Source organism: Aethalodelphis obliquidens, unplaced genomic scaffold (genome assembly GCF_003676395.1).
Source record: "Aethalodelphis obliquidens isolate GAN/ISIS:26980383/991018 unplaced genomic scaffold, ASM367639v1 scaffold20, whole genome shotgun sequence".
NCBI classification, from domain to species: Eukaryota; Metazoa; Chordata; class Mammalia; order Artiodactyla; family Delphinidae; genus Aethalodelphis; species Aethalodelphis obliquidens.
Window position 1 is genome coordinate 14,775,494 of NW_020837964.1, and position 17,656 is coordinate 14,793,149.

Sequence of the window (17,656 nt, forward strand, 5' to 3'; positions counted from 1 at the left end):
AACCCAACTACGCACACCCCCTGCTTAATTCTCACCTCCTACCTCTGAAGAAGCAAACCTCTAAATGATAACAAGCTCCCCTATATTCCACTGTATTCTGTGTTCCTCCTTTGTTTCCTGTTCTTCCCCCTAAAGCCCAAATGCTAAAAGGACTGGAGGGGTACATGTGGTTAATGGGGTTTATCAGTACACTTTCTCCCACAGCCCACCAAGTCAGGAAGTGAAGGGAACGTCAAGGAATGGCTCTGCCCAACTACCAGAGGGGCTGCAGGAGGAAGCCTCTCCCGTCCATCACTCACAGACTCTTTACCTACTGCTCTCACACGTTCTCCTTGTTTACAATCAGTTTGTGACAATTAGGTCTTTGGCAGCATGTGGTCTCATCACTTAACAGCCTGGCAAATGAACTCATGCCCCAGTGAGCACAAGTCCACTTTTGACGAGATCCGACTGGGGTTTCGGAACAGGTAAATGCAGGTGGGCGTGGGGGCCCAGTGGGCTGTGACATCTGCTGCAGGGAGACCAGACCCGGATGAGGCTCATACTCAAAAGTCGAACATTTAGAAAAATATAACTATGAAGACCAAATCCTGCTAGCTTCCAATAGATGGAAATTTAGGATTGCCCCCCCAACAAATTAGAGATTGTTTATTTTTTCATATTATGCATTATCACAAGGCTTAGTATTAATTTACCTAGACTTCAATGAAGATGATGATGATATAATAATGCCTTGGATTTTTCTCTAAGACCACAGGATTATGGTGCGTAATTTTGAAAATATCTGTGTAAGAAACAAGAGGCCAATAATTTCTCTCCAAGGTTCTGTTAGGAAACGTGGGGCAGAGAATGATAAAGAGATATTTACCAGGGAAAAAAAAGTGACCGTAAAAGGATTTCCATTTCAGAATCTCGCGCGACACTTTTAGTGAAATAGCAGGTAAGTTAACTTTAGAGAGGCTCTGAAAAAAATCTCATCATTTTTCTGACACAAACCAAGGCTGAAGCACAAAAGTGGAGATATTTCAGAGGAATGATGGTAACAAAGTGAAGTGATTGCTTTTTCTGTATACAAAAGGGGAAAGATTTAATTTTTTTTCCTTCTCTTGTCTCAGTAAAAGTAAGGAAGTTTCCTTCATAAACACTAAACCTCAGAGCCTTACCTGGGTTGTTTTTTTCTTGATGTTTTCCCAGCAGCGTTAAATTTTCCCCAACCGTACCACTTCTTTCCTTCTTCCAGAAAGTCCCGGAGGTCTTGAACCTCCTGGTTCCAAGTGCAAGCAGGGTGTCCTCTCTGAGCACGACAGTAATCTTCTGCTTCCTGAAAGCTGCAATGAAACCTGTTAAGCTGATAACAATTATGTTCTCCATGTTGCTCTGGGCTATCCAGCTCATTTCCTAGAACGATACCTGTTGTGATGTATAACCAAAGCCAGGTTCTTCCTTTGAAGAACATTTTCTCTGTGCACTGTGCACATGAAAAGTGTAGAGGCTCACACAGCTACTGAAGCCCGCGCGCCTAGAGCCCGTGCTCCGCGAGAGAAGCCGCTGCAATGAGAAACCCGCGCACCGCAAAGAAGAATAGCCCCTGCTCGCCGCAACTAGAGAAAGCCCACGCGCAGCAACGAAGACCCAACGCAGCCAAAAATAAAAAATAAATAAATTTAAAAAAACGAGTTGGGGCTCAGCAGCTGCCTGGTCCTTTAAATACATTCTTGGTGGGTTTATCTTATTAGTATTATTCTTTTAGAAATTGGTAATAATTTGTCAAGGAGACAAAAGGTTTTGTTTTAAGGACCCAGGTGGAGTTCCTATAAGCTGAAAACAAATGCCAGAGATCAATAAAGCAATGGGCCTTCATAGCTAGGGCAGCACCACCTGTGTCTACACAACCGGCTATACCTTTAACTTTATAATAGATCTTTATTTGCTAAGTCTAAGCTGTAAGGGGATAGAGGACGATGAATATCTAAGTCAGTGTTGCTAAAAATTTAGTGATGTATTTTTTTAAAGAAAACCATTCTTGCAGACCCCTACGATGGATTTAAATTATTGTATTGTTTCTTAAATATATTTATACACAAAACTAGGCGTAATCTCTCTCCTAAAGCTCTTACATAATCATAAAAGCCAAAGAATCAATATTTGATGAAAGAATGAATAGAAACTAAATATAAACAAAACTGAAAACCAATGCAATTCAAATTTTGCCAAACTAAATAGCCACTTAGCAGATAAACACAGCTCTGGCCTACGACTGCACAGGTTCTTTTGATTTTGTCATTCACGCTACTTCGTACTGTAGGGAAGAATCAATTCTCTCACCACTTTTCTTTAATTTGCTGAAAAACTTTTGTCCAGGGCTTCCCTGGTGGCGCAGTGGTTAAGAATCCGCCTGCCAGTGTAGGGGAAATGGGTTCGAGCCTTGGTCCGGGAATAACCCACATGCCGCGGAGCAACTAAGCCCGTGCACCACAACTACTGAGCCTGCGCTCTAGAGCTCACGAGCCACAACTACTGAAACCTGCGCGCCTAGAGTTCGTGCTCCGCAACAAGAGAAGCCACCGCAATGAGAAGACCGTGCACCACAACGAAGAGTAGCCTCCGCTCACTGCAACTAGAGAAAGCCCGCATGCAGCAACGAAGACCCAACGTAGCCAAAAATAAATAAAATAAATAAATAAAAAACCTTTGTTCATAAAGCATGTAATTTGATCTTCACCTGTAGCACATCCATCATCTATGTATTTTAGCCAGTTCTCTTTCTTGGCACCAAAATGAGATCACAAATACAAATAAATGTGGGCAGTGAAATTGCCTGGCAGCTTTCAGGGTTCAGTTGGTTATCCAAATGGTCCAAATGATGCTTACATTACTTTAAAAAATCACTGTGGAAGTGGACACCAAAATCAAAAATTCTCTGAAGTGTAAACCCCAAGAACACATCCCTCAGTTTGAAAACCAATGCAATAATCAAACGACTGGTACGATGAAATATAGTATCGTCCCTACTTTCAAACAGTTTACAGTCTAATTAGGGGAGAAAAGACATAACACGTGTAGTTAATAAAGTTCCACTACAGAGGTATAGCTTAAATCTGTGAAGGTTCAGATGAAGATGTATTTCCAGCACTTGAACATATAAGGGTGTCCATGTCTAGGAAGATAGAACAGGCATCTTGGCAGAAGCGTCCACGAGAGTAAATGCATGGAGGTGAGACGGTGGAAGGCATTTATACAGAGAAAGAAATAATGCTCTCTTTGTGGGGGGGGGTAGAGGGACAGTAGTGGGAACTGCAACTAGAAAACTGAATTGTTTCAAACGCCAAGAAAATAAGAGTTTGCAATTTGGGGGAAGATTTCTGAGCAGAGGAGTCCAAGTCCGGGCTGCAATGGAACAGTTTGGGTGCAGGAAGTTCACAGTCTTAATTTCCCAATATCCTTACAAACATACATACGTTTTAGGCATTTTAAAAAAGTGAAACCTGATGCTCAAGAAATCTTCTTTTAAAGTCAACTCAGGTATCTTACACAGCACTGTAAATCATTTCAACCCTTTTTAGTGCCCGGTATATACTCAATCCATGCTTTATCTAAAGCACAAACACTATCAATAGCATGTTTAACTTAAATGACAAAAAAACTGGTGAGTGTGGCTTAGAAACGAAGAAACAACATACAGTTAGTCTTCTCTCCAGATTGCAGGTTGCAGGAAAGCTCTGCGAAGCAACCCAACCGGATTCGGCTGAGCCTCCGCAAAGCGCAGCGAAGACGCCAGAAGGCGGGCGGGAACGCGGGGATTGCGCCCACGCGTGAGCGCCCAACCAGACTCTCGGAGCTGAGCGGGGCTTTTCCCTCCGCGGAGGGGGCCCCGCCCCACCCTCTTGCCCAGCGATTGGCGAGTCGGCAGCTGGAGGGGCGGAGACTAGAGGAGTCACCGCCATCTGCTCCAATGGAAACGAGACAGAGGCGGGCCCAGTGGCGGAAGGAGCATGGCGTGGAGACAACTCAAAGTGAGTTCAGCTGGTGCGGCCCTGCAGCGGCGAGGAGAGAACTTGCGGGAAGGCAGGTGGGGGGAGGATGGAGGGAGGGCTAGCCTGGGCGAGGTGTGGACGGGAGGCGGCTCCGAGAGGGTGGGCCTCTTTGGCACATTTGTGTCTTTGGGGACAGCCGCAAATGATCGTGCGTGTGCATTTACACATGTACGTGGTCACTGTGTAAACGGACGTGTAAACGGAGTAGATGCCGACCTGTGTCAGCGCACGTGGGCCTTTATTGAGCCAGGCACAGGGCGCTTAGTGAACACAGGATCGCCTAGCAGTGTGTGCAGCATCCAACCTGGAATAAAATTACAGTAAAACATGGTGCCAACCCTTTTAGATAAAAGTTTAGGGCAGGGTCTTTGTAACGGCGCTCAGAAATCTGTTGATCAACATAAGGGGCGTTCCCATAGTCTCCTGGAGGAGAAGCGAGAAAAATGAATACTAGATCTATGTTGACGGCTAGGAGTGACCCTGAAGGCAAATCCGATCAGGTCACTTCCTTGTTCAGGGAACGAAACTCAAATCACCTGGGTGCATCTCATTCTCCTCTGCTGCCAAGAGTGGAGAGAGCATTTACACCGCCCCGCCCTGCCGCCTAATTAACTTCTATTTATCCTTTGAATATCAGCTTTAAGGCACTTGGTCAAGGAAGCCTTTCTCTACCTCTTTGATTGTTAGGTTCTTCTCTCACTTTTTTCTTCATAGCTTTGTCACAGTTATATGTTTGCATGATCATTGATTTCTGTCTCCTTCTGAGGTTGTACTCCTTGTAAAGGCAGGGACTCGGTCTGTAGCCCATCCTTGAGTGCACAGTCACTATGTGCTGAATGATTGAATGAATGAATGAGTGAGGAACTCAGCATTGGGCAGTGATAATTAGAGAAAAGTATTATGAGCGATGTTTGAGCTTGATCCAAGAAGACCTGATGCTCTTTAGAGAACAGACCTGTGGTTGCCAAGGGGGAGGGGGGTGGGGGAGGGAAAGATTGGGAGTTTGGGACTAGCAGATGCAAACTATTATATGTAGAATGGATAGACAGCAAGGTCCTGCCATATAGCACAGGGAACTATATTCAATATCCTGTGATAAACCATAATGGAAAAGAATATGAAAAAGAATATATACATGTATAACTGAATCATTTTGCTGTACAGCAGAAATTAACACAACATTGTAAATCAATGATACTTTAATAAAATTTAAAAAAAAGACCTGAGGCTCCTTTAAAAAAATTTTTTTTTGCAACCCTCTTTATTATCCTCAAGTGGAATTTATGTATAATGTAATCTTTCTATATATAATTTTAAAAAGTCAACATAATGTCCTAACTGGAATATAAAGGAGAAGTAAATTTATAATAAAATAATATGTATTTCAACCCATAAATATTAGGGCATGAGTCACCTAGGTAGTGAGTCAGGTGTTTAAGCCTCTACTTAGAAATTCTAGTGCCACAGGAATGTTTTATTGTCAAACATCTAAGCAAAGCACTGAACCATTCCACATGGATTTTCTGAAACAGTGAGTGATTCTTGGTAATGTTCTGTGCAAAACAGTATAGTCATCCCTCAATCTACAAGGTAATTGCATTCCTGGAAAGTCAATACAGATGAAAACCACACAGGAGATTGTGTTTATGTGGGGAAATAGAGTTTGCATTTCTAGGCTCAGATAATATGAACAGATATTTTTACCTAGTGAATGTCAGTAGGATGTTCAAAAGTCACACACGATAGGGACCGTTCTCACTTTACTGACTTCCTGCTCACTAAATCTATTAACATTCTCCTCTGGGTGCCCACCACATGTCCCTAGGGGGCAATACTGCCTCTCTTAAAGATTTTTAAAAAATTTTTAATATTTAATTAATTTATTTTTGGCTGCGTTGGGTCTTCGTTGCTGCACGCGGGTTTTCTCTAGTTGCGGCAAGTGGGGGCTACTCTTCGTTGCAGTGCGTGGGCTTCTCATTGCGGTGGCTTCTTGTTGCAGGGCACGGGCTCTAGGCGTGCGGGCTTCAGTAGTTGTGGCGCACGGGCTTAGTTGCTCCGCGACATATGGGATCTTCCCGCACCAGGGATTGAACCCATGTCCCCTAGTATTGGCAGGTGGATTCTTAACCACTGCGCCACCAGGGAAGCCTTGCCCCTCTTGAAATCCCTGGCCTGGAGTCCTTCAGGGCTAGAGGAGTGCGTGTCAGCAGAAGTGCAGATACAGCCTCTGACTGTAGAGGCAATACGTGAGCAAGAACCCAAGGAGACCAGCGTTAGCAGAAGGCCACGGACATCACTGCATGTTATGTCCTCTGTGTGTGTGTGTGAGTCGTGTAAAGGGTTCAGAGAAGGTGCTACAGCCTGGCCTTGAGGGGGCCCCATTGGCTCTTTTTTCCAGAAGCGGGCCCAGGATGCCATGGTGATCCTGGGGGGCGGAGGACTTCTCTTCGCCTCCTACCTGACGGCCACGGGGGATGAATGTTTCTACGCGGACCACTTGATGCCGGCTCTGCAGGGGCTGCTGAACCCCGAGGCAGCCCACAGGCTGGCTGTTCACGTCACCTCCCTGGGCCTCCTTCCTCGTGCCACGTTTCAAGACTCTGACATGCTGGTAGGTACTCCTGTAACACCTTGTGCGATAGACACGAGGGTCAAGGTCAAAGTTCCCTAATTTATTTAGCTGGGGCTGATCCTTTTGAAAACCAGAGTCCCAAATTAGCCCCCCACCCCAAACCGTCATCCCCATCTACAGATCAGGAACGCTGAAGTGCAGAATAGTTAAGTGACTTACCCAAATGCACACAGCTAGGAAGTGGCTGAGCTAGGAATCAAACCCATGGAGTCTGGCTCAGCATCTGTCCGTTAGCCGCCATCCTGCCTCGCGGAGGTCTCGGGTAGCTCAGTGTTCACCTCTGCTGAAAAGGGAAGCATGCCAGCATCACTAACATCTAACATGATGTAGGCATGTCTAGCCAAGCCCTTTGAGGAAAGCATACGACTCCTGTTCCAGCCTCATTCCGTCCTGCATTCAACACAGGGGCCCCACCGTATCCCCTTACTCTTCTGTGTGCTGGGGTTTCTGCAGCGAACAAAGTGCAAGGATCCACGTCCTCCTAGAATCTACATCCTCATGCAAGCCCAGACAGTTTCCATTTAGGAGACTTCTTACCAAATGGGGAACATTAGAATGATGTGAACATGAAGAAAACACACTCAGACCTCTTTGGGGAAGGGTCACTGTTAGCAATCAAAGGGGCCTTCTCTACATTTTCCCTTTTTGTCTTAGAATCCCTTTCACTTCCCATCCTGCAGTTTTGAGCACACGTGGCACCTTTTTCTGTAAAAGTGAAAATCCTCTTTGGATTCCTGTTGGTTAGAGAAAACAGGTACAAATGTAGGTCTTTCGTAAAAGCAAAGTGGCATAAAGAGAACTTCGGAAAGGCGGGGGAGACCTGTACGCAGATGCTCTGGTTTGGTGCCAGCCCCATTTGACCGTCATCTCTGGGCCTGAGGACTGAAGGCTGCCCAGGGAGCCTGTTGAGCAGCTGGGGCCGAGAGACCCGTCCTGGAGCACGGCCCCCAGGGCCCCCAGTGTGGCCACCCTCCCAGCCTCCCAGTCCCCGAGGCACCGCACGCACACACTCACTGCCATCTCTTCTTCCCCTCCTTGGGGCAGCCTTGCTTCCTCCTGCTTCCAAGGCCAGATGGTACCACCCTTGGAGGTCCTTGCTAGTCCTGGCACAGGCTTTCCTGCCATATCAGCTGACAGTGACGATGCTGTTGGCAACTGCTGACTTTACGATATCCCGATTCCTTTCCCACATTTTAACGTATTTATCTTGCTTCTAGATTTGTTGACTAGATCAGGGTGTGAATACTAAGTCCCTCAGGAGTTAGGCTAGACCTGACAGTAATTAGGCCCCAGTCACTTTCATCATAGAGAACAATCAGGAATCCGCCCCATGTTTGCCAGGGAAGAACCTGCTTCCAGCCCAGCCTGGTTCTGGGGCCCAGCAATCAGTGCTGCTGGGTCGAGCACTGGAGTCGTGAGGACACAGCTGGGCCGTGGTATCACCTGGCTGAGGAGGGACACAGCGGGGACTGACTTACTAAGATTAAAGGATTTTGCTGCCTGACTGTTTCAGAATAGCACCATCTAGGGGCTAAATAGTGGATAAGAAGGTACAGTTCTTCACCGTAATTGGAAAAGGCAGCACCTGTCTCCCGCTCAACCCATGGTGGAAACACTGTTTTTCTCCTCAGTGATGATAAAGCCCGATGGTTCTCAAACTCTGGCTGGCATCAGAATCACCTGGAGAGCACTGTTAAAAACAAGTTCCCTCAGAGTTCCATTCTTCCCCACCCTCCCCCAGAGATTCTGATTCCTTAGTCCGGGGATGGGCCCTGGGATCTGCTGTTTAACAAGCAGGTGATTCTGATGTAGGCGTGCCGTGGACCACGCTTTGAGAAACACCAACGTGGCCTTGTGTGCCTGTGACTTTGTCTCCTTCTCCCTAGGAAGTGAGAGTCCTGGGCCATAAATTCCGAAATCCAGTAGGAATCGCTGCAGGATTTGACAAGCACGGGGAAGCTGTGGATGGACTTTACAAGATGGGCTTTGGTTTTGTTGAGATAGGCAGTGTTACACCAAAACCTCAGGAAGGAAACCCCAGACCCAGGGTCTTCCGCCTCCCTGAGGACCAAGCCGTCATTAACAGGTAGGTGAGCAGCCTTCTCCCCAGCAGGACACTCGGGGTGTTTTTTTCTGCCATACAGTGTGGACATTTTTCTGTCATTTGGAATGCTCTGGAACCATGTTGAGCATCTACTCTGTGCGGGCGTAAAAGCAGGTTTTATGATTTCAGTTTAACGTGTATACACGATGAGGTTAAGAGAGCTACACGACTTAGCTACAGTCACGAGATCAGAAGCGGGAGAACCTGGGAACGGATGTTGGCTTATCTGACTTTAGAGTTTGTGCTTTTTCCACATTGTTACTCCAGTGTCCTTGCCCAGCTCTGTCCAGTAGAAATATCATGAGCCCTATATGTAATTTAAAATATTCTAGTAGCCACAATAAAATAGCAAAAAGAAACAGGTGCAATTAACTTTAATAATATATTCTATTTAATTATTATTTGTAACAGTTATTCATTATACTACTTAATTAGAAATACTTAATATACTCTATCATAATTTTAATATTAAGCAATATAAAAATGACTGGCTGTTTCCCTTCTTTCACTTGTACCAAGTCTTCGAAATCCAGTATGTTTTCCTTACGGCACTCTTGCTTTGGACTGGCCAGGCTTCGCTCTCAGTGGCCACACGTGGCTAGTGGCTCTTGCACCTGACAGCACAGCGCCAGCCTTTAGTAACTGGGAAATTTAATAATCAACATAGACGGCTGCTTTTAGGAAGAGAGGTCCTTCTAGACCGTGTAAAGCCCTTCTCTTTGTAAGCCCTGGGCAGTTTTCTCTACAGCTAACCCAGAGAGTGAAGAAGTTCCTTCTTTTCGGTAACAGAGTTTTGAGAGCCTCGTTGGGGGCGCTGGTAGGCACCTTTGGGATCATGAAGGGCCTCCTGGGAGACTGACGTGGTTTATTTGGCTGCACGTCCTGCATCATCGTGCTTGTTTCGGGGAAAATTTCCAGCATTAGACATCGAGTTACTGACCTTTCCCCTGTAGGCTGGGATCAATATCTTCAGAACATTCAGGCAAAAAATATTTGTTGATGATTCGGCTGCCACAAATAATTGCAGGTACCAGGAAGACAGTGCCTGGCAGAGTCCCGTGGGTGAGAAGTGGCACAAGAGGGCCGGGCCTGAGCTCCAAGCACTTGTGTACCCAGGCTCCCTGCTCTGCCTCGCACAGGGTGGGTGCTGAATGAACATGAGTCAACAACTACATGTATCTGTTAGGTGTTTTTGGCTGCAAGTGACAAAGTGGCTTAAACAATAGGCATTTGTTATTATTTTCTTCTCATTACGGGTGAAGTAGGCAGTTTTAGGGTTGGTTGAGCGGCAGGGTGGCGTCAGTACTCTGGTCCAACCTCTGTGGGCCTTCCCTTCTCGTTTGTAAGATGCCTACCCCAGCTGCAAGCATACATCCTCGCATGAGGACATCAGAGAGCAGAAAGGGAAAGGAAGTATGGATATGGGGGGAGATATTTTCCCAGAAGCTCCCTGGTAGGCATCACCTTGTGTCTCAGTGACCAAGCCCCATCTCAAGTTCATGCTTGAGTTGCCAGCGAGGCTGGGAAAGGAGTCATTGGCATTTTTACCCCATGTCAGGGGAGCTGGGTTCCACAGGCAAGGAGGAAGGGAGTGGGGATGGCCATTAGGCCAACAACCCACCGTGGGGCTGGGGACGTAGAGATGATCAAGAGGGGCGAGGCCCAGCCTTTGCGGAGTGTCTAGTGGCAGGTGAGGGAGGAGATGTGTCCCTTGTCCTCGAGGAGACTGGAACCCAGTAGGGGAACTGAAGCATATACGTACATCCCAAGCTAGGAGAAAGATAGGTACAAAGCACTCCATGAATGCCAGGAGGTGAGGGATCATTTGTGGCTGGAAGCTTTATGCAAGGAGGAGAGGGTGCATTTGACTTGGGCCAGGAAGAGGGAGATTTAATAGGTAGAAAGGATGGGGGAATGGAGCGGCAGGATGGGTTCCAGGAAGCGTGTTCATGGGGCACAGGCAGGAGGTGGGAAGATGGGTCATCAGAGTGGTGAGGGCCCCGTTGGGTGGGAAGCAGGAGTGGGCTAGGTCCAGACAGGTCTGGGCTGTTTATAGTGCTAGTTGGCTAAGTGGCTTGTTGGCAAATTTTAATCTTTCCCTTTGTATTTGATGGTGTTCTGGCAAGTTCTCTAGGACTTCCAGGGGTGTTTAGACTTTAGAAGTCTAAGAACTGACTCTGATTTTTTTCTTTGGTTTTTACATCATAAATATATGTTGAAAATGGCCATGGAGCCATCCCTCCAGAGTCTTTGCTTTCTGCCTGAGGGCTCTAACCTTATCTCCTCCCTAACGCTCTTCTGTGCTACAGATACGGATTCAACAGTCATGGACTCTCAGTGGTGGAACACAGGTTACGGGCCAGACAGCAGACGCAGGCCAGGCTCACAGAAGGTAAAGGGGGCCTGCCTAAGAGGGCTGTTCTTCAGTTGTTGGAAGGAAACTTGTGGGAGAAAGTCAGGAACATTCCTAGTGAAGTGAACATGATTGAACAATAGGAAAAAACAGTATGGAACTCAGGGCTCCTCTGCTAGAGGAATTTTCCTGGCTCCATCACACCCTCCAAGCTCTTAACTGAATTTCGCAACTGAGCAAAGATACACTTAGTTCCTGCCTCGTTATGTAACCTGTGTCAAACTGGGACAGCTTGGAAGTAAGCAGTGCAGAGTGGCTGCTCTGTGATCACATAGGCAGTTGATGCGAGCAGGGCTTGGGCGCCATCTTTGTACATCCTGCTCTGTTGTCCTTTTGTCCATTATAAATAATGAATGCTAATTATAGAAGTGTTAGTAAATGCAGGGAAGCATAAAGAAGAACATTAAAATTACTCACACTCTTCCCTACTCAGAGATTACTACTCCCGGCATTGGGGAAAATATCCTTCATGACTTATTTGGAAACACCATGCATTTTTTTTTAATTCATTAATTTATTTTTGTCTGCATTGGGTCTTCGTTGCTGCACTAGGGCTTTCTCTAGTTGCAGCAAGCAGGGACTACTCTTCGTTGCATTGCATGGGTTTCTCATTAAAGTGGCTTCTCTTGTTGCGGAGCACCGGCTCTAGCACGTGGGCTTCAGTAGGTACAGCACGCGGGCTCAGTAGTCGTGGTGCAGGGGCTTAGTTGCTCTGCGGCATGTGGGATCTTCCTGGACCAGGGCTCGAACCGGTGTCCCCTGCATTAGCAGGCAGATTCTTAACCACTGCGCCCAGGGAAGCCCACACCATGCATTTCTGAAGGCTGCCTTGGAGGTGCTGATACTCATTCCCTGGGGCTCTCTGCCTTGCTGTCCCTTGGGGTGAACACAGTGGTCTTGGCACCATGCCATCCTCACTGTACCTTCCCAGGTGCCCTCTAGGGTTGCATGGGGTTGCAGCCATCTTCCTTGGTGGGCCTTTCTGGAACTCCTTCCAGGAGTTTAGCCTCATTAGATGTCCTGGTGGTGAGATGAGAAAAACCTGCGGTACTGGATTCATTTCTGAACGCGAGATTGAAAGGGCCGAGGCAGTTAGCAATCTCTGATTTGGGGAGTAGGAAATGACCTTGTTTGGAATTCCCTGGCTTTGGCAGAACCAGACCCTGCTATACTGTAGATAGACCTTGCCACTTGTGGGCTTTGAAGGTCATGATAGGACTTTCACGGTTTGTGATACTCTCCTGCCTTCTTGTCTCCCTTTCCTTCTTTTAACTGTTCACGGTGCCCCTTATACCACTTTTCTCCCGTTCTCCCTTGCCCATTCCTCGCCCCCCACTGTGGTGCTGACATTTGTTGGAGACAAAATCCCATAGCAGAGCTCTGCACATGGTGTTCACCGGCAGCTGGAAGCCTTGAAGACAGCTTATTGCTAGCATCATACCAAGCAACATGAGTTGTTAAGAGCTGTGGTGCCCTTTGCGGGTAGAGTAATTCAGCAATTTTTGTCTAACTCCAAAATCTTGTCATTTGGGGCAAATGGCTACTAATGAAAGATCCACTGGCTACATGAAAGTGATATTCTCTATTAAGCTGGTTTACCTGTGTGGAAAAGAATTACAGTTTCCAAACCATCTTCACTTGATTTGGGAGGCTTGGAGACCTTGTTATATAATTTGTCTAACTGGATGCTAAACCCCTCCCCTCCCTTCCACTCATGAAGTGAGTGACACGAATTTCATTTACTTTCAAGTTGATGATAAAACAGGTGACTGCATTTAAGGTGTGAGAAGGTAGTTAGCAGTACTGGATGTTGTTCTTTGATCCTCCCTGACCTGACATACATTTTGTGAGCTAACTGGACGTCCCAGTTAGCTGGAAAAAGCAGGTGGTACCATGGATATACTTTAGCCTTTGCAGATAAGGTAGTATCTTAGGAGAAGTCAAGTACAGACAAGCCCTTGCTTTCACACATAGAAAAATACATTTCAGAAACACACTGAAAGTCGAAAATACAAGTCAAGTGATAATTCCCTGGATTTTAAAGTAAGGTGACCATATTACTTACTGTGCAAACTGAGACAACACTTTTGAGAGTGGAAGGGATGCAGGCATGAATAATTATGCCCAGGCTACAGGAGTATTCAGGGCTGTCCTGGGAGCACTGGGATGTGTGGTCACCTTAGTTACAAGGGGGAGTCCCTTCTCAGAGAATGGAAATTATAAAACCGTTATGCCTCTACATTTTAGGCATGAGAATCGAAAATATTTTCCAGTATTTTATACATATCCTTTAATTTTGCTTTTTCTTCATGACTGCACACCCAGTCACGTGACCCAAGTCTAACAAGCAGCCCTTGAGGGTAAACAGCTGCCCCTGTGGCATGCTACTGACTTCTGTCTCTTCTCAGTCGTATTTCATTTACGAGCCCTACCTTTTTAAACACTAGTATTTGCGCTCCTAATTTCTCCATTTTCCATTAAATCTTAAAAAAGAAAAAGGGCACAAAGCGGTAAAACATCCTAGGAGGTACCCAAACCCAGCTGCGCAGATGAAGGTGGAGGGCTCGGTTCTTGGCCCGCAGGCAACAGCGCCGTGCGTAGGTCAGCGTTTGTCAGCTGGCGCGGGAAAGGTCACATTTGGAGTTGGAAAGCCTGTGAGGCTGTTCGTGGGCTCTTCGGTCAAGGATGGCTTCAGAATGTTGCACAGGAAACGGTGAGTGGGGACAAAATCCTGACCAGTGATATTTACAGATGGGCTGCCACTGGGAATAAACCTGGGGAAGAATAAGACCTCGATGGACGCTGCCTCGGACTACGCAGAGGGGGTTCGAGTCCTGGGCCCCTTGGCTGACTACCTGGTAGTGAATGTGTCCAGTCCCAACACAGCTGGGCTGAGGAGCCTTCAGGGAAAGGCCGAGCTGCGCCGCCTGCTGACCAAGGTGGGCAATTACATCCCGCTCCACCAGCCTGTCCTACCTGCTCATCCTCTAGGGCAAAGCTTCAACGTTGCTATCCACTATCGAGCAGTTGTCCTTAAGACCTGGACCAGTTAGGACCCCTTGCTTCCCTCTGATTCCCGGTATAACACTGATTGTGCTCAGTATTAGTCAGCTGCTCAGTTATGTATCCCAGCTGTTAACCCACAAGGTCCGTGAGAGCAGGGACCACATCTCTCATTTACCACCCTGTCCCTAGCATCTAGCACATTGAATGAATGAATAGAATGACTTTTCATTAAACCGTGCTTGTGACAGTATTTGCTGTCTCTTTTAGGAACAAAAGTCTAAATAAACCTTGATATATTAGCCAATGCCAATGACATTAGGGACTCACTCTTGGGGATCTCTTGGTTCAAGAGAGTGGAATCAGCTCTGACTTGATGGGGTCTTTTGCATAATTGAGAGCGGTGTTTCCTGAAAAGGAGAAATTGCTGGTGCTTTATTCTGACAGCTAGTGTGAAAACACACTGATCTGCGGCTGCAGGTCACGGTTATACTGTCAACTGCAGTCTTGGGGGTCCTCATCTCTGGCCCCATGTTGCTCTAGGTGCTGCAGGAGAGGGATGCCCTGAAGGTAGTGCACAAGCCAGCCATGCTGGTGAAGATCGCTCCTGACCTCACGGCCCAGGACAAGGAGGATATTGCCAGTGTGGTGAGAGAGGTGAGTGTCGGTGCCTGGGGGATGCCCTTCATTGCCTGTAGAGGCCACCTGGCCAGCTGGGTTAGCCCGGACGGCAGTCTTTGTGGTTTCCTTTCTGTTATATGGAGGGCTGTCAGGATGTAATTTATCGTATACAGGCAGACCTTGGAGATATTAAGGGTTCAGTTCCAGACCACTGCAATAAAGCAAGTCACATGAACGCTTTGATTTCCCAGTGCATATAAAAGTTACGTTTACACTGCTGTAGTCTGTTCAGTGCACAATAGCAGTACATCTAAAAAAAATGTACATACCTTAATTAAAAAATACTTTATTCTTATTTTCTGTTTTATTAAAACATTTGAGGTGTAATAATCCAGATTAAAAAAAAACTTTATTGCTGAAAATATGCTCACCATCATCTGACAGTGCAGGGTTGCCAGAAACTTGTAAAAAAAAAACCCAGTACCTGTGAAGCACAATAAAGTGAAGTGCAATAAAATGAGGTGCGCCTGAAGTAAAAGGTAAAGGTTTCAATAAATGTTTGAATGGGTCATTTTCTCCTGCCTCTTCCCTCCTCTTCCCTCCTCTTCCTTCAGCAAGGGCTTTAAGGCTGTGCATCCTTCAGTCTTGGGCAGACTGCAGTGTTCTGTCTTTCTCCAGTCTAACCCTGGGTTTGTGTGTCATAGGGGAGTAGCGCAAACACAGACTGAGCCCGGCAGTCCGGGGTTGAAATCCTGATTCCGCCACTTACTACCTGGAGGCTTTGGACAGGACACTCTAGATTGAGTTGTTCTAAGGATTAAACCGTGTCCTGGGGGAACTGTCCGGGTGGTTGGTACATGATGGCTGCCACTATCATGTTGAGGCTCACTCTGACACTTGCCCAGAAAGCATAGTGAGTGAGGCCTGGTCTAGCTCTTGCTTCTGTGGCCTTAGGTGTGGGCGCCCGGCCTGGCTGCTCTCTCAGACCCCCGGGGAAGCTTCTCCAAGTCCATCGTGCCCTGACTTAGGGGCTCTTTCTCTGTCTCACACTGCAGTTGGGCATCGATGGACTGATTGTCACGAACACCACAGTGAGTCGCCCTGCCAGCCTCCAGGGGGCCCTGCGCTCTGAAATGGGAGGGCTGAGCGGGAAGCCCCTCCGAGATTTATCAACGCAAACCATCAGGGAGATGTATGCACTCACCCAAGGCAAGAATCTGGTGTCCCTGACTTCAGATCTACGTGTGGCTCAGGCGCCGGGTCTGTGATGGTATCGGGGTTCCTGAACTGCTGCACTCAGCAGGGGGCCGGGGCTGCAGCCAAACAGCTCCTGGCTCTCCTGTCACCCAGCCTTCCTCACAGCGTGCTGTGTGCTTCTCTGCAGGCAGAGTTCCCATCATCGGGGTTGGCGGTGTCAGCAGCGGGCAGGACGCGCTGGAGAAGATCCGGGCGGGGGCCTCCCTGGTGCAGCTGTACACAGCCCTCACCTACCGGGGGCCGCCCCTGGTGGGCAGAGTCAAGCGGGAGCTGGAGGCCCTTTTGAAGTGAGTGGGGCCACCTGTGGCTTGAACCAGGCAAAGTTAATGTGGTATCAACTCAGAATGACTCAAATCAAGGGGATGCTATTCATCAGTCTTTATTCTTCATTGAAAATGCATTTGAGGGGTACACCCCAAATGCAGGGGAAACTTACCCTGTTGCTCTTTTGACAAAGGTCAAACAGTGCCAAGGAATTCAATTAACTTCCAAGGCAATGGTGTTCATAGGCCCGAGGAGTTCTGGTGGCATTCAGTAACACTGGCTTGATGTCAGGAGCTGTCGGTACTTAAAATTGATTCCCTCCCTGGCCTGAAGACCTGGGTAGATTCCAGGGTGAAGACACTGTACAGGGCATGAGCATGCGTTTGGGAGAGCGAGGCAGGTGCAGTTACGGACGAGATAGAGCCTGGTTGAGCGTGGGCTTCCAGTAAGAGCCAGGCCTTTCCTTTACCATTTGCTGAAATTGCTTTGTTTTCTTTCTGCAGGGAGCAGGGTTTTACCAGAGTCACAGATGCCATTGGAGCAGATCATCGGAGGCGAGGATGGGTCGGTGGGAAGCCTGATCTGGAACCGTCCCGCTAAGTCAAGCGAGCCTTTGTGGCTGACGGAGAGAGGAGACCACATCCCCAAACCACAGGGGCCCCTCCACCGGCTGGGCTGTGAAAGCCAAGCATGAGGGTCACCAGAAGCAATGCAAGGCTTTGTTCAACCACTTGTTGGACAGGAACTGCATCCATGATTCTTTCTAGATTCAAATCCCAGGATCCTTTAATATTACATGGACATTAGACATTTGGAGGGGAAATCACGGTAAAATAAAGTCATTTAAAAACTGGATTTAAATCCCAGCCCTCTTGCCCAGATCCTGTAGGTCCTTCCAGGCCTCTGCTCCCCCGGGATCTGTAGTGGGCTTCCCAGGAGCTTGACTCTCTTTCATTCTATCTTTATTTTTATTTAAAATTTTAACTGTATTTTGAAAATATTTCAAACTTAGATAAAAGTTGCAAGAATAGGGCTGTGGATGGCCATCCTCTCCATGTCTGCACCCGGTCTTCCCTCTGTGCGCAGAGGGACACTGGTCATGCTGGTCATTTTAACTTGATTACTTCTGTAAAGGCCCTGTCTCCAAACAAGGTCACATTTTGAGATACTGCCAGTCTGGATTTTAACATGGCAATTTTGGAGAGACATAGTTCAGAAAATGGGCTTGTTATCCCCCTTATTTAAAAATCTGTGACTTGTGGGCCATTGGGCAGGCAGGTTCTCGAGGTGCTTGAAGACACTAGACAAGGGGCTCAAGAGGTCTAGTC

The 17,656-nt window shown here is 47.3% G+C and overlaps 1 protein-coding gene and 1 long non-coding RNA gene across 6 annotated transcripts; one reads left to right on the forward strand and one right to left on the reverse strand.

Annotated features, from left to right (window-relative positions):
* The first annotated feature begins 3,821 nt into the window (after positions 1 to 3,821).
* DHODH (dihydroorotate dehydrogenase (quinone)) lies at positions 3,822 to 17,183 on the forward strand. 4 transcript variants are annotated; one of them, XM_027119391.1, is made up of 9 exons: positions 3,822 to 4,013; positions 6,433 to 6,645; positions 8,553 to 8,752; positions 11,080 to 11,162; positions 13,935 to 14,122; positions 14,730 to 14,843; positions 15,863 to 16,016; positions 16,192 to 16,351; positions 16,832 to 17,183. In XM_027119391.1, the coding sequence occupies exons 1-9, from the start codon at positions 3,993 to 3,995 to the stop codon at positions 16,926 to 16,928; spliced, it is 1,230 nt and encodes a 409-aa protein (XP_026975192.1). In that variant the 5' UTR covers positions 3,822 to 3,992; the 3' UTR covers positions 16,929 to 17,183. The 4 variants fall into 4 exon arrangements, with proteins under 4 accessions (XP_026975192.1, XP_026975190.1, XP_026975194.1 ...); XM_027119389.1 differs by having other exon boundaries at positions 3,956 to 4,013; positions 15,863 to 16,067; XM_027119393.1 differs by having other exon boundaries at positions 3,957 to 4,013; positions 15,863 to 15,898; positions 16,832 to 16,939.
* LOC113627121 (uncharacterized) lies at positions 6,552 to 16,196 on the reverse strand. 2 transcript variants are annotated; one of them, XR_003435435.1, is made up of 4 exons: positions 16,012 to 16,196; positions 14,517 to 14,596; positions 6,826 to 6,946; positions 6,552 to 6,664 (listed from the first exon to the last, which is right to left on the reverse strand). It is a non-coding gene; the product is annotated as an uncharacterized LOC113627121 (long non-coding RNA). The 2 variants fall into 2 exon arrangements; XR_003435436.1 differs by having other exon boundaries at positions 6,826 to 6,949.
* Positions 17,184 to 17,656: the final 473 nt, after the last annotated feature.